This window comes from Capricornis sumatraensis, chromosome 13 (genome assembly GCF_032405125.1).
Source record: "Capricornis sumatraensis isolate serow.1 chromosome 13, serow.2, whole genome shotgun sequence".
NCBI lineage: Eukaryota > Metazoa > Chordata > Mammalia > Artiodactyla > Bovidae > Capricornis > Capricornis sumatraensis.
The window spans coordinates 66,953,992-66,966,749 of NC_091081.1; the positions used below are offsets into that span (position 1 = coordinate 66,953,992).

The window sequence follows — 12,758 nt, forward strand, 5'->3', positions numbered from 1 at the left end:
TTTAGTTTACAGCATGTATGAAATTACATATACAATGTATTGTATATATATTCTTATACATAGTAATATAGTATGTGTGTGTTCAGTCACTCACTCATGTCCAACTCTTTGTGGCCCCATGGACTGTACCCTGCCAGGCTCCTCTGCCTATGAAATTTTCCAGGCAATATACTGCAGTGGAGTGTCATTTCCTACTGCAGGGGATCTTCCTGACCCAAAGATTGAACCCACATTTCTTGCATCTTTTGCACTTCTTGCACTGCCAGGAGGATTCTTTACCACTACTGCCACCTGGGAAGCCCAGTAATATATGATGTATTTATTATACAGTGAATATACTATATATATATATGAAGCTAAAGTGACATATGCACCTTTTAACTGTAAGGTCCTGAAAATTTAGAGTTTAAAAGAAAAATATTATGTAATATGATGTGCATATATATTGTAATCTTTCATACATACCTATTTCTACCCTCACCTTATCATTAGCAAGAAGAATGGTTATTGATTGACCAAAGATTCTCACTGTGAGACCCATGGTTCTTTAGATTTTAATGGATGATACTTAAAAGATTTACAAAATACCTAGAGACAATATAAAATTTATCTGTGATATTTTACACTTTTCTGATGAAGGACTCTCCAACTTTCCTAAAGGTTAAGAGCAGCTATTTGAGATACAAGAAAGCCAATAGAGAAAAGAGAAAGAAAGAAAGAGATGATGGAGTAGTGAGTATGTATGTCATGGTATGGTTTTAAATCCTACCTCTCCCACATGGCTGTGGAATCCTCTTTAAGTTTCATTTTTGAAATTTTAATCCAAAATTATTGAGATAATTATGATACTATTGCAGAATAAACTATCCAAGTAGATTATATACACACTCATCTGGTGGCTCTTGCAAGAAAGGATGGTTGAATTCACCAGAGTAAATGATTGAACTCACCAGTATTACATCTCATCACAGGTACACAGAATCACCCAAATATCCAAACATTTAGCAATGTACAATAAGATGGTCATGCCAAATTATGAGTTATAATTTAACAATTTGGGACATATGATGCCTATTTTATATTCAAATCATATTCAGATGATATCTTTCACTGTAATACAAATGTCTTCACACCTTTTAATCACATGCTTAGAAGTTAACAGATATAAATTATTTCTATAAATTATGATTAATTACACAAAGATTTGTTCCACCTTTTGAATTTTCTATTAATTTACTCAAACAATGCAGATACATACATGAACTAGTTATGAATAAAATTCACCAGGAAAAAAATGACTTGTATTTCAAATATTTGGAGCTTGAATATTACACTCATCAGATGATTGAGTCAAAAGAGAAATTTATTTCATGCTCCCAAATAAAACAAATTTAAGATAAATGCCCTAGAGATGGCCCTAGGACCAACTTCAATCTTGAAGCAATATTGACTTATACAAATATAGAGTTGCATTTTGAATCACTTTTAGTGTGAGGAATACATACATTTTTAATGTTATTTAAAGTCTTGTTCAGAGAAAAATGGTAACAATGTTTGTTTTGCCTTTTCTGAGTCAATTGTGAAATCCTTTAATGAATTAGCTGAGATTTACTAAGAAAAATAATTGCTCAGTTCTGTTCTACTCAACAGAAATACGAGTACTTTCTTTTCAGGTAGTGAATTGAAAGGACAAAATCACAGTGCCATTTCCTGCTTCACGCTGTGCCCATTTAGTAATACAGAATTGGTCACCACGTTCTTAGCATTGCTTTTCAAGGAAGTCATGCGCACTGCAGAGGAGCTGAGTAGATAGCTGGTGGATCTCTCTCCATAGGACTTCCTTCCACAACAGAGCTGACTATTGAAATGTCTCCTGAAGCTTTCACTGAGCAAATAAAGAGCAAATGGATTGACACAGGAATTGCAAAAGCTCAGAACCCGGGCGACCAAGGTGACAATCATGTGGCCTAGAGATGGGTCAATCTTGTTATAGTTGAAAGACCTGTACATGTAGAGGATGTGATTTGGAAACCAACAGAAGATGAAGCAGCCCACAAAGACCAGCACGATTTTGGCCAGGCGTTTCCGTGTTTCCATCTGCGAATATAAGGAAATAGTCCCTCTGATTAAAATGAAAATGGAGGCAGCCACATTCTAAAACACACTGTGTTCGAAAGATGTAAAACTCAGCATAGCACGCAAATGCATCCAAAAGCACAAACACGATTTTCCTTGCCAAGATAATGACTTTAACAATTTGATGTAGCCTATTTTGGTCATTACACTATTTTCACTTTAAAATGTTTGACAGTTTATAAAAGGCTATGTTCATGTTAAAACTGTGATCTTAAACATTTGTTAACTTTTCCTTTTGCTTAAAGCCTAATCACGATCACTATAAACATAAATCATTTCTGTTTGTATTAAACTCATTGAATTAAAAAACCACAGAATAAATTCAAGCTTAAAAAATTTTAAGTCAGAGTATTTTAAATAAGAAAATTTGATCTATTGAAATAGGGCATGACTTTTTAAAAATCTTATCCACACACACACAGAAAAAAAAAAACTTGAAATTTAATTTAAACTCCAGCCTCTCATAAATCAAAAGCATCTGATATAACTGTCATTTCTATAAACATTATTATGTTAGACTACGTACCCTTAAAATTAAAACATTTTCTTTTCATAAAATTCACCTAGTATGTTTAGGGTTTTATAGGAAGGTCTTCAGGAATGTGATAAATAGACAAAATTCAAATATGAGACAGTAATCTTTTTAAATCTAAAAATCATTTTCTAACATCGAGAGCCCTAAGTTTAGCTCACATTTGTCTAATTTGTTTGAATATTTAAATAAGGCAACATGAAAGTGAAGACATAATTTACCAAGATATTTACAGTAGACAAGATATTTTCTGAGCTAAAACTATTGGTAATTGACTAGAATATGCCAGGGAAGTCTGGAAAGGTTTAGGATTAAAACAGGTCTGGGGAGTAAGTAGTGGTGAATGATAAACAAAAGTGTAAGTGAGAAGGAGTCTAGACCGGGAAGCAGAATGTGGCGCTCTGGATATAGTCCAGTAGCATCAATTAGGCAACTTGGATGAATTAGGGAAGTGGATGTAAAGCTTATATCACTAAGCATGGGCCTCCATAGCAGGTGGAGCCTAGGTGCAAGATTCACTGCAGTATACATTTATTTACTATTTATTTATTGGAAAAGCTATAAAGTTGAATTAGACCAAGTCTGACGTTGGCTCCAGCCCACCCTCTTCTCCCTTTCACTCTTGTTTTGAGGCCCTCTGTTCCCAGCCTCCTGCTTTGGTATTCTAACCAAACTTCACCCCCAGTCCCCAGGTAGTGTCCTAGTCCTTTTCTGATGTAACCTTCCCCCAGACTTTCTGTCATCCCTTGTGGGCTACTGGGAGAAGACACAATAATTGAATAGATGTATACTCAAAATGTGACTCAGATGGTAAAGAATCCACCTGCAAGGCAGAAGACCTGGGTTTGACCCCTGTGTCAGGAAGATCTCAATCCAGTCCATAGGGTCGCAAATAGTCAGACACAACTGAAGCGACTTAGCACACACACATAATTAAAATGTGAATTTTTTTCTGGTTTGTTATGTGTTTCTTTGCACAAACATTTGCACGTAAAGAAAAGCCATCAGAGACATTCTAACAGGCATGTTCAGGTGTCAGATAAATTGGACCTCAGTGGACTTTTACAGCTAAGCTGCTGCTGCTGCTGAGTCGCTTCAGTCGTGTCCGACTCTGTGCGACCCCATAGATGGCAGCCCACCAGGCTCCACCATCTCTGGGATTCTCCAGGCAAGAACAGTGGAGTGGGTTGCCATTTCCTTCTCCAATGCATGAAAGTGAAAAGAGAAAATGAAGTCACTCAGTCGTGTCTGACTCTTAGTGACCCCGAGGACTGTTAAGACATGGCCACAAAACAGAGACCACTGTCTCCAACATCCCTTCTAGTTCAGGCTACTATGTGTCCCAGTGTCCTCTTACTGTTCTAATCATTCCTGGTACTGAAAGCCCATGAACTAGAAACTCAAAATAGCACTGACTGCTTCTCACCAGCATGCCCTCAACATACACACCTACAGAGCTTACCTGTTTTTTGGTATGTTCATTGTATTCTCCTGGAAGATTATGTGCACTTTTAATTAAGGTCTTTGCAATGTGATAATAATAAACACTAATGATAACAAGTGGTATGAGGAAGTAGACCAAGAAGATGAGCACTGAATGAATTTTTGGATGTAATTCATCCGTCTGAGGGTAGGGTATACACGCCGTGAAGCTGCCGTTATCCAAACTGCCAATGCGTGCCACTTGGGAAAATATGGCTTCGGGAATAGCCAACAGCACGGAGACCACCCAGATGCCCACGGCCTTCACGCAGGTCCACAGCACTGCCCCTGATGTCTGGATATCCATGGGGTTTACAATGGCTCTGTACCTGCGCAGACAGTACATCTCAAATTACTCTCTTAAGAAAGAAAAATTAAAAAGAGAAAGGAAAAGAGAGAGAGATTTTACTAAGATGCCAACCTGTTTACCATAGCCAAGACAAGGAAGCAGCCTAGATGTCCATCAGCAGAGGAATGGATAAAGAAGATATGGTACAGATACACAATGGAATACTGCTGCTGCTACAGCTGCTAAGTCACTTCAGTCGTGTCCGATTCTGTGCAACCCCATAGATGGCAGCCTGCCAGGCTCCCCCATCCCTGGGATTCTCCAGGCAAGAATACTGGAGTGGGTTGCCATTTCCTTCTCCAATGCATGAAAGTGAAAAGCGAAAGTGAAGTCGCTCAGTCATGTCTGACTCTTAGTGAGCCCATGGACTGCAGCCCACCAGGCTCCTCCATCCATGGGATTTTCCAGGCAAGAGTACTGGAGTGGGGTGCCATTGCCTTCTCCGCAATGGAATACTACTCAGCCATTAAAAAGAGTGAACTAATGCCACTTGCAGCAACATGGATGGACCTAGAGATTGTCACACTGAGTTAACAAAGTCAGACAGAGAAGGAGAAATATCATATGACCTCCCTTTTATAAAGAATCTTTAAAAAATAATACAAATAAACTTATTTATGAAACAGAAATAGACATAGACTTACAGAATGAAAAAAAATTTTTTTACACTTAGTAATGTAAAAAAAAAAGAGAATTGTGGTTTCCAGGATTAAGGATGGGAGGAAGGATAGGAATTGACATGTACATACCACTCTATTTAAAATGGATAACCAACAAGGACTGACTGTATAGCATAGGGGACTCTACTCAATGTTATGTGGCAGCCTGGATGGAAGGGGGATTTGGGGGAGAATGGATACATGTATATGTATGGCTGAGTCCCTTTGCTGTTCACCTGAAATTATCACAACATTGTTAATTGGCTATACTCCAATACAAAATCAAATTTTTAAGTTTTTTTAAAAAGAGAGAGGTGCCAACACCCCAAGCTGTTATGTAGTGTGTGGAATAACTAAGAACCCTGGTGTCTCTCTTTCCACAAGTCATTCCACTGCTTATGAGCACAGAAAAGATGAGAAAAAATTTTTTAATTGTCATTTCCCAGACTTCAATAATTTGCTTACATCCTTCACCAGTATTTTCTCCATCTACACATACTGCAAGTATTATCATATATTGAATAATTTTAATTAAATACTTTTATTTCCAATTACTACTGCAATTACTATAACACATAATCATAAATATAAAATGTTCACAAAATAGTATTATTAAAATTTACCTGAATACTTTTCTAGGGCTTCTGAGGTTGAGTCTCCTATGTCTTTTTTCCCCTAAGGACATTGAGAAACCTTAGAGAAGAATTTAGATGGGAGTTTTCTCCTTAATTTAGTCACAAGGACAGAAAGAACTGGAAATGGAATAGCATTCTGTCTTTATAGCTCAAATTTCGTTAATGTCAAGACCTCATGAAGTCTTCTCCCACCTAACACCATCATAGCAGTAAATGAACCACACTCCAGGACACAATAGCTTAAACAATCCAAGCCTTCTATACCTCATTCAATTGCACATGACTATTAAGTAAGTTAATAATAATGCAAACAAAACAAAATCATATGTAAATCTCAAATCACTTATATCTATCTTTAAAAGCATTTCAGGTTACCCATATACCTAGGAGGTTAACAAGATACAGAAAAAAGTGATTTTAGTCAAACAAATTAGCGCTGTTATTTCATCTCTGATATCTTTTAGAATATCACTTCAGATCTTTTTCTGCATCTGTAAGGTGGGGATAAAACCTTCTCCCTCAAAGTTTTGTGATTAGAAAAACTGTACAGAGTACCTATTACAATGCCTGGCACCTAGCAGTTAGTTACCATGCCATGAACCTATGCCTTCTCTTTATTTATGTTTGAGTTAGTTTTATATTTCAAAAATTCAGAATAGTTTAAGCTATAAAACAAGCAGATAAAGTCTCCCTCTGAGGTTCTTTAAGAATTCATCCCATTGCCCATAGGAGAGGAGCAGCTCCCAACCTCAATAACATAGTCTTTCTCCTTCCTGACTTGCACCAGATGTCATTTCCAGACCCTCAACAGGAAAGTGGCAGTTCACATTTTCATCTAGAGGGGCTTCCCACGAAATATACAGAAATGAAAGCAAAGCAACAACAAGCAGCTTCAACTCCAAATTTAATGAAGTTGCAAACACATACAGACTTTGCACATGGCAGACCTCAACAGGCATGAGTTTCTTTCTCCTATTCTGATTAACTGAATGTTCTTCCAAAACTGAAAGAAATACAATCAGTAACTATAATGAGCTAATGTATCTTCTTTTCTAAACTTTATCAGATGAATACATTCAAATAGGCTGGTTTGTTTTTCAAATCAGAGCGCACTGAGTGCTACAAAGCAGAAGTCTCTCATTCTATATCTGGTCCCACTCCTGAGTTAAAACAAATTTCAAATCATTACCTCCTTATGTCCAAGAAATGTACTGCTGCCATTGTCCCTTGAATTAAATATTACAGACATTAGCTCTTGACATCCTGTTATGATATTTAAAGATTTTCTTCCTTATACCACCTTTATTCTTCTCGTTCCTAACTTCTTGATTTAGTAAGATATATTACATTTTTACAAGATAGTCAGTGCCATATTATTATGGCTAAACAAATATTGCTCACTGCAGAGTTAAGTAGTATATTATGATGATGTTTTAAACTTAACCTTTCAGTCTGCCACTAAATAGGAAAAGCCATTAAGAATTTCTTATACCAGGGAAAGTAATAATGCATCTTAATGGTGAAGAGTCCAGGTTTTGAACTGGGTTCAGACAATGGTTCCATCACTGTGAGACTGTGGAAATGTTGCTTAATTTCAGGTCTTAATTTTCTTCACTTTAAATGGTAATAATTACAGTGCCTATTTCATAGTGTTGTGAGGATAAGAAACAAACAAAAAAAGTTAGCACAGTACTAAGGGCAATTAATCTTACACCTATCTCCAAATCCATAAGAAATTAAAATGTTCAGTGAGATGAAGTATGAGGTTAATTACTAATCAACACTTGATTACTATGTTCTGGGAGAAAAATAGAAGTGTAAACATATAACAAAGCGTTTCCAAACCATTTGAAGTGTATATTGGAATGTACTATGTAATTTCACCACTAGTAATTCCAGTTCCTTGGTTTAAATTTTCAAAATGCACACCGAGAAGCAAGAGTAGGCTCTGGACCACACAGAAGAGGCAACCAACTTTATGCTGTTATTAAAGTACCCACACTATGTTTACAAAGTATGTGATACATGTAAACTGAAAAAAGTCAGTAAATATATAAAGAATAGCATTTTCTCTTTCCTTTGTCAGAGCCAGTTTACCAATTTCCAAAACAGTAGATTGAGAAAAGTAGTCTGAAATAAACTCAAGCCCTAGGTCTTGCTACTGATATCACTTTTTAAAATGAAAGCATAGAGTAACTATTAGAATGATAGCTCTTCATTAAGTTTTATTCTAATCACTAAGTAGAATTTTTTTCACATTCTAATTAAAATGGATTTCATGAAGAAGGGCAACTAAACTAAAACGTCACATTTTACTTCTGATACACAAAAAAAGTGTTTTAAAAGATAATACTGAATAGAAATGGTCATAGAAACAAAATGAGATGCATAACTTACTCAAAGTCACCCGTCTTTATAGGAATGTGGTTTTAGAAAAAATACATTATACAAACTAAAAGGTCAGTAGTATTTGGTTTAAAAGACAATGGTGCTCAACTTTCTATTGAATATTGTCTTTTCATCAGCAAAGATTAACTTCTCAATGCCAAAGTGATGTAAAGGCATTATTACAAATGCCAAGAAATTTAGATGGACTCATTTTTCATTAATAATTTAATATGTAAATTAAAGTGAAGGATCATGAACACCACCTTAATCATTCAAGTTAAACTGTTTATCTAAACAGTTTAAGTCAACAACCCACTCCTAAGGAAATTTGACCAGGGTTCCAAGCAATGATGTCTAATTACACATTTCTCCCCACACCCATCCTGATATTCCTCCTGCTTAAATTCCCCAAATCATGATTGTAGAGAGTCTGGGATAGGGTACTAGACCAAGAGTCAACAGGACTGGATTCTCCTCCCAGGCCTGCCTGGGCTTCAATATCCTCATCTGAAAAATAACACAGTCGAACTAGTTGATCCATAAGGTAGAATAATAGACATTTCCCACTCTTGAAATATATGGAAAGAAGATTTTATATCAAAGATGCATTTTTCAGCACTGTTTTAAGACTGAAACTTAGTATCTTAACCGTTAGTAGGGGGGAAAATCATATCACTGGACTTCAGGTAATAAAACTAGAAGACTATATAAAGTCATGTCTGAAGAACATGTACTATTCTAGATGTTTTTGCTTCAAATAAATAGCAGCATTTAGTTAGGCAGTGAAATAAGTCTTCTCCTCATTTGGAAAAAAAAAAATCAAAATCAAACACTTTCCTAGTATTAAGGCAGACAGTCTTACCTATCAGGTTATTAAACTACTGAATAAGGAAAGTGCACCTCTAATTTTTTAGGGACACACCAAAAGCTTCTACAAGATTGTTGCACATCTATTCTACAGCTTTTCTATGAAATGGATAATGAAGATCCCCAAAGTGTGTGTGACTCAATGGACACAAGTTTGAGAAAACTCAGGGAGATAGTGAAGGACAGGGAAGCCTGGCAGGTTTGCAGTCATTGGGTTGCAAAGACTCACACACGACTTAGCCACTGAACAACAAAAAAGTGTGGAAGGGAAAGGCTAGGCTGTGCAATTTTAAACTAATGTAAATATTTTTTAAATAATTATTTTCTTATTTTTTTTTTCAAGCTTCACATCTCTGTCCATTTTAACTCCTTTTACTCTAATTCTCTGATAGAGTCTCTCTTCTTCTCTCCCCTCTTCCTCCCTGCCCTTCCCTTACCCTTCCTTGCCCGGGTACACTTCTGCCCCTCTCCACGGCCGCGGCCTCTGCCCTTACCTGTCGGCACTGAGGGCAGTGAGAGTGAACACGGACACCCCCACGGAGGTGAGCTGGATCACCGGGATGAGTTTGCAGCCCACCTTCCCGAACATCCACTCGTCGAAGAAGTAGCGCGAGGCATCCACCGGGACGCAGGTGAGCAGCAGCAGCACGTCCCCAGCGGCCAGGTTAGAGATGAAGATGTTGGGGACGCTCCTCATGGCGCTGTTGGTGATGAAGATCTTCACCAACATAATGTTGCCCAGCAAGCCCACTGTGATGATGAGCAGGTAGAGGGACGGGATCACACAGCGGATCACCAACTCCGGAGTGGTCCCTCCCGGGGCGGGTAGGAAATCCCTTTCCGACATCCCGGGAACGAAACCGCTCCGATTCCCGCCCGCGGGCTGGGAGAGGTTGGAAAGAGACTCGGGTGGCATGGTCTCTTTTCCAAGAGAGTTCGCTGGAGTTTCCGTGCGGCCAGGTGCCCAGAAGAGTGCAACTCACTCTTAGGCTGAATGGATTTCCCTCTCGCCAGGACAAGCTTCCCGCCCGCGAGGATCGGGTCACACCGCGTGATCGTCAGGAAGACCCGGCGGGTGAGAAGTGTCCACAGGACCCAGCCCTTCACTTTTAGAAGGGGCGCGTTGGCTCCTGCTGGCTCCGAATTGAAAAAGAAAAAAAAAAAAAAAAAGGCAAAGCAGTTGAGTCTTTGTTCCAGTTCTCAAGGGATTGTCCTCGCTTCTAGCTAGCAGAGAATAACCCTTTTGTGAATAAAGAGTTATCGCGCTGAAATTAATTGAAGTACCTGTCAGACTTTTCGCGGGGAAGGCAGGAAGTCATCCTGTCGCTGTCCAGCCGCTGAAACGCTAGGAACTAGCAGTGGGGCGGTTAGCACTTTACTGGTCCCACAGCTTTGCTCTTGTTCTGCAGTTTCTGCAGCGTTGTGTGGGATTGGAGGGGCTCCGAGTCCTTTCTCTCGCGGGACCTCCCTCTATAGATCCATCCTTACCCGCCTCCAAGCAAGAAGCGCCCCAGACAGAAGTTTGTGAACCTCTGAAGATTTGGGGGCTGAGCTGGTGAGTCCCTGATCCTCGCACACTGAATTTAGGAAAGAAAAGGAGTGACAAAGGAGGAAGTGAACGAATGGTATTCCTTACTACTTTTCTTCCTTGACCCAGTTTTCTCACTCCAAAGATAGAAACTCTTTCCTATAGTCAGCATATTTCTTTAACTTACATTTCATTGAAATAAGATGACACCACCCTTAGGGCAGAAAGTGAAGAGGAACTAAAGAGCCTCTTGATGAAAGTGAAAGAGGAGAGTGAAAAAGTTAAAGCTGAACATTCAGAAAACTAAGATCATGGCATCTAGTCCCATCACTTCATGGGAAATAGACGGGGAAACAGTGGAAACAGTGTCAGACTCTATTTTTGGGGCTCCAAAATCACCGCAGATGGTGACTACAGCCATAAAATTAAGGTGCTTACTTCTTGGAAGGAAAGTTATGACCGACCTAGATACCATATCCAAAAGCAGAGACATTGCCAACAAAGGTCCATCTAGTCAAGGCTATGGTTTTTCCAGTGGTCATGTATGGATGTGAGAGTTGGACTGTGAAGAAAGCTGAGCACTAAAGAATTGATGCTTTTGAACTGTGGTGTTGGAGAAGACTCTTGAGAGTCCCTTGAACTGCAAGGAGATCCAACCAGTCCATTCTAAAGGAGATCAGTCTTGGGTGTTCTTTGGAAGGACTGATGCTAAAGCTGAAACTCCAGTACTTTGGCCACCTCATGCGAAGAGTTGACTCATTGGAAAAGACCTTGATGCTGGGAGGGATTGGGGGCAGGAGGAGAAGGGGACGACAGAGGATGAGATGGCTGGATGGCATCACTGACTCGATGGACGTGAGTTTGAGTGAGGTGATGGACAGGGAGGCCTGGCGTGCTGTGATTCATGGGTTTTCAAAGAGTCAGACACGACTGAGCGACTGAACTGAACTGAACTGAAGGTACACAATTCTTAAATGTACAGATCTGGTATACACCATTCAGAACCTACAGTCTAACCACTATCTCCCAGTGTAACCACTGCTGTTCTGCCTTTTATCATCTGAAACAAGTTTACCTATATTTGAGCATCATATAAGTGGAATTATAAAGTGTCTAACCATGTGTTAAATACTTCTTTGGGCTTCCCTGGTAGCTCAGCTGGTAAAGAACCTGCCTGCAATGCAGAAGATCCCAGTTTGATTCCTAGGTCAGGAAGATCCCCTGGAGAAGTGATAGGCTACCCTCTCCGGTATTCTTGGGCTTCCCTAGTGGCTCAGGTAGTAAAGAATCTGCTTGTAATGCAGAAGGCCTGGGTTCGGTCCCTGGGGAGGGAACATCCCCTAGAGGGCATGGCAACCCACTCCAGTATTCTTGCCTGGAGAATTCCATGGACAGAGGACACTGGCAGGTTCCCCTGGGATTACAGAGAGTCCACGGGGTCCCAGGGTCAGACTCAACTGAGTGACCTTCACCTGCTTACTCTGAGCCAGCTTATTTTACTCAACATTATATCTGTGAAGTCCACCCATGCTTTTGCGTATAGCAGTTTTCATTGCTGTATAGTATTCTAGTATAAATATACCATTGTTTGGCTATCCCTTCTAATGTTGCTTGACGTTTGGGTTCTTTCTAGCTTTAGGTAAGTTGAATAATGTTTCTGAAAATATTCTTGTGCCTGTTTTCTGGTGCACATTTGAATTCCAGATGTGGATTTGCTAGGTCACAGTGATTAAGAATGTTCTACTTGAGCAGAAATTAACAATTTTTCAAAGTGAATTCCAAGGTTTTCTTCCCTTGCATGTCTATGAGCAATTTCACCCCTATGTATATACTCAATATATATCTGATACTGATACAGTGTTTTAAATAGAATGTCACTAAGAACAAAATAACTTTCCAAATTCACACCATTTAAGTCTAATGTAAACCTCTCAGAAGTGGCAGAGTTCTGAAGTTAACTAAGTAACACTGTTCACATTAGGAAATAAACATTTGGCTAGTTCTTGATTAAGGGATAAAATTGTATGATAACAAGAAAATTGGTCAAGGACTGCCTATGATGATCTAATGTGGTGAAATGTGCCAAACCATTTGTAAAATTTAAGTAATTTTTTCAGATATTACTGACCAAGAATAGCATTTAATTATCATAGTTTAATTAGACAAGGTAAACATTTGCATT

The 12,758-nt window shown here is 38.9% G+C and overlaps 1 protein-coding gene across 1 annotated transcript; it reads right to left on the reverse strand.

Annotated features, from left to right (window-relative positions):
- Positions 1-1,695: 1,695 nt before the first annotated feature.
- NMBR (neuromedin B receptor) lies at positions 1,696-9,964 on the reverse strand. The gene is made up of 3 exons (XM_068985532.1): positions 9,543-9,964; positions 4,131-4,479; positions 1,696-2,097 (listed from the first exon to the last, which is right to left on the reverse strand). The coding sequence occupies exons 1-3, from the start codon at positions 9,962-9,964 to the stop codon at positions 1,696-1,698; spliced, it is 1,173 nt and encodes a 390-aa protein (XP_068841633.1).
- Between the last annotated feature and the right edge of the window lie 2,794 nt (positions 9,965-12,758).

What these genes read in the sequence shown, in the direction of transcription:
- NMBR (XM_068985532.1), bottom strand. Translation starts at nt 9,964, where the DNA reads ATGCCACCCGAGTCTCTTTCCAACCTCTCCCAGCCCGCGGGCGGGAAT. An exon ending in ACTGCCCTCAGTGCCGACAG is followed by an intron (nt 4,480 to 9,542) that starts GTAAGGGCAGAG and finishes CTGTCTGCGCAG; the next exon opens with GTACAGAGCCATTGTAAACC. An exon ending in ATGAACATACCAAAAAACAG is followed by an intron (nt 2,098 to 4,130) that starts GTAAGCTCTGTA and finishes TTATATTCGCAG; the next exon opens with ATGGAAACACGGAAACGCCT.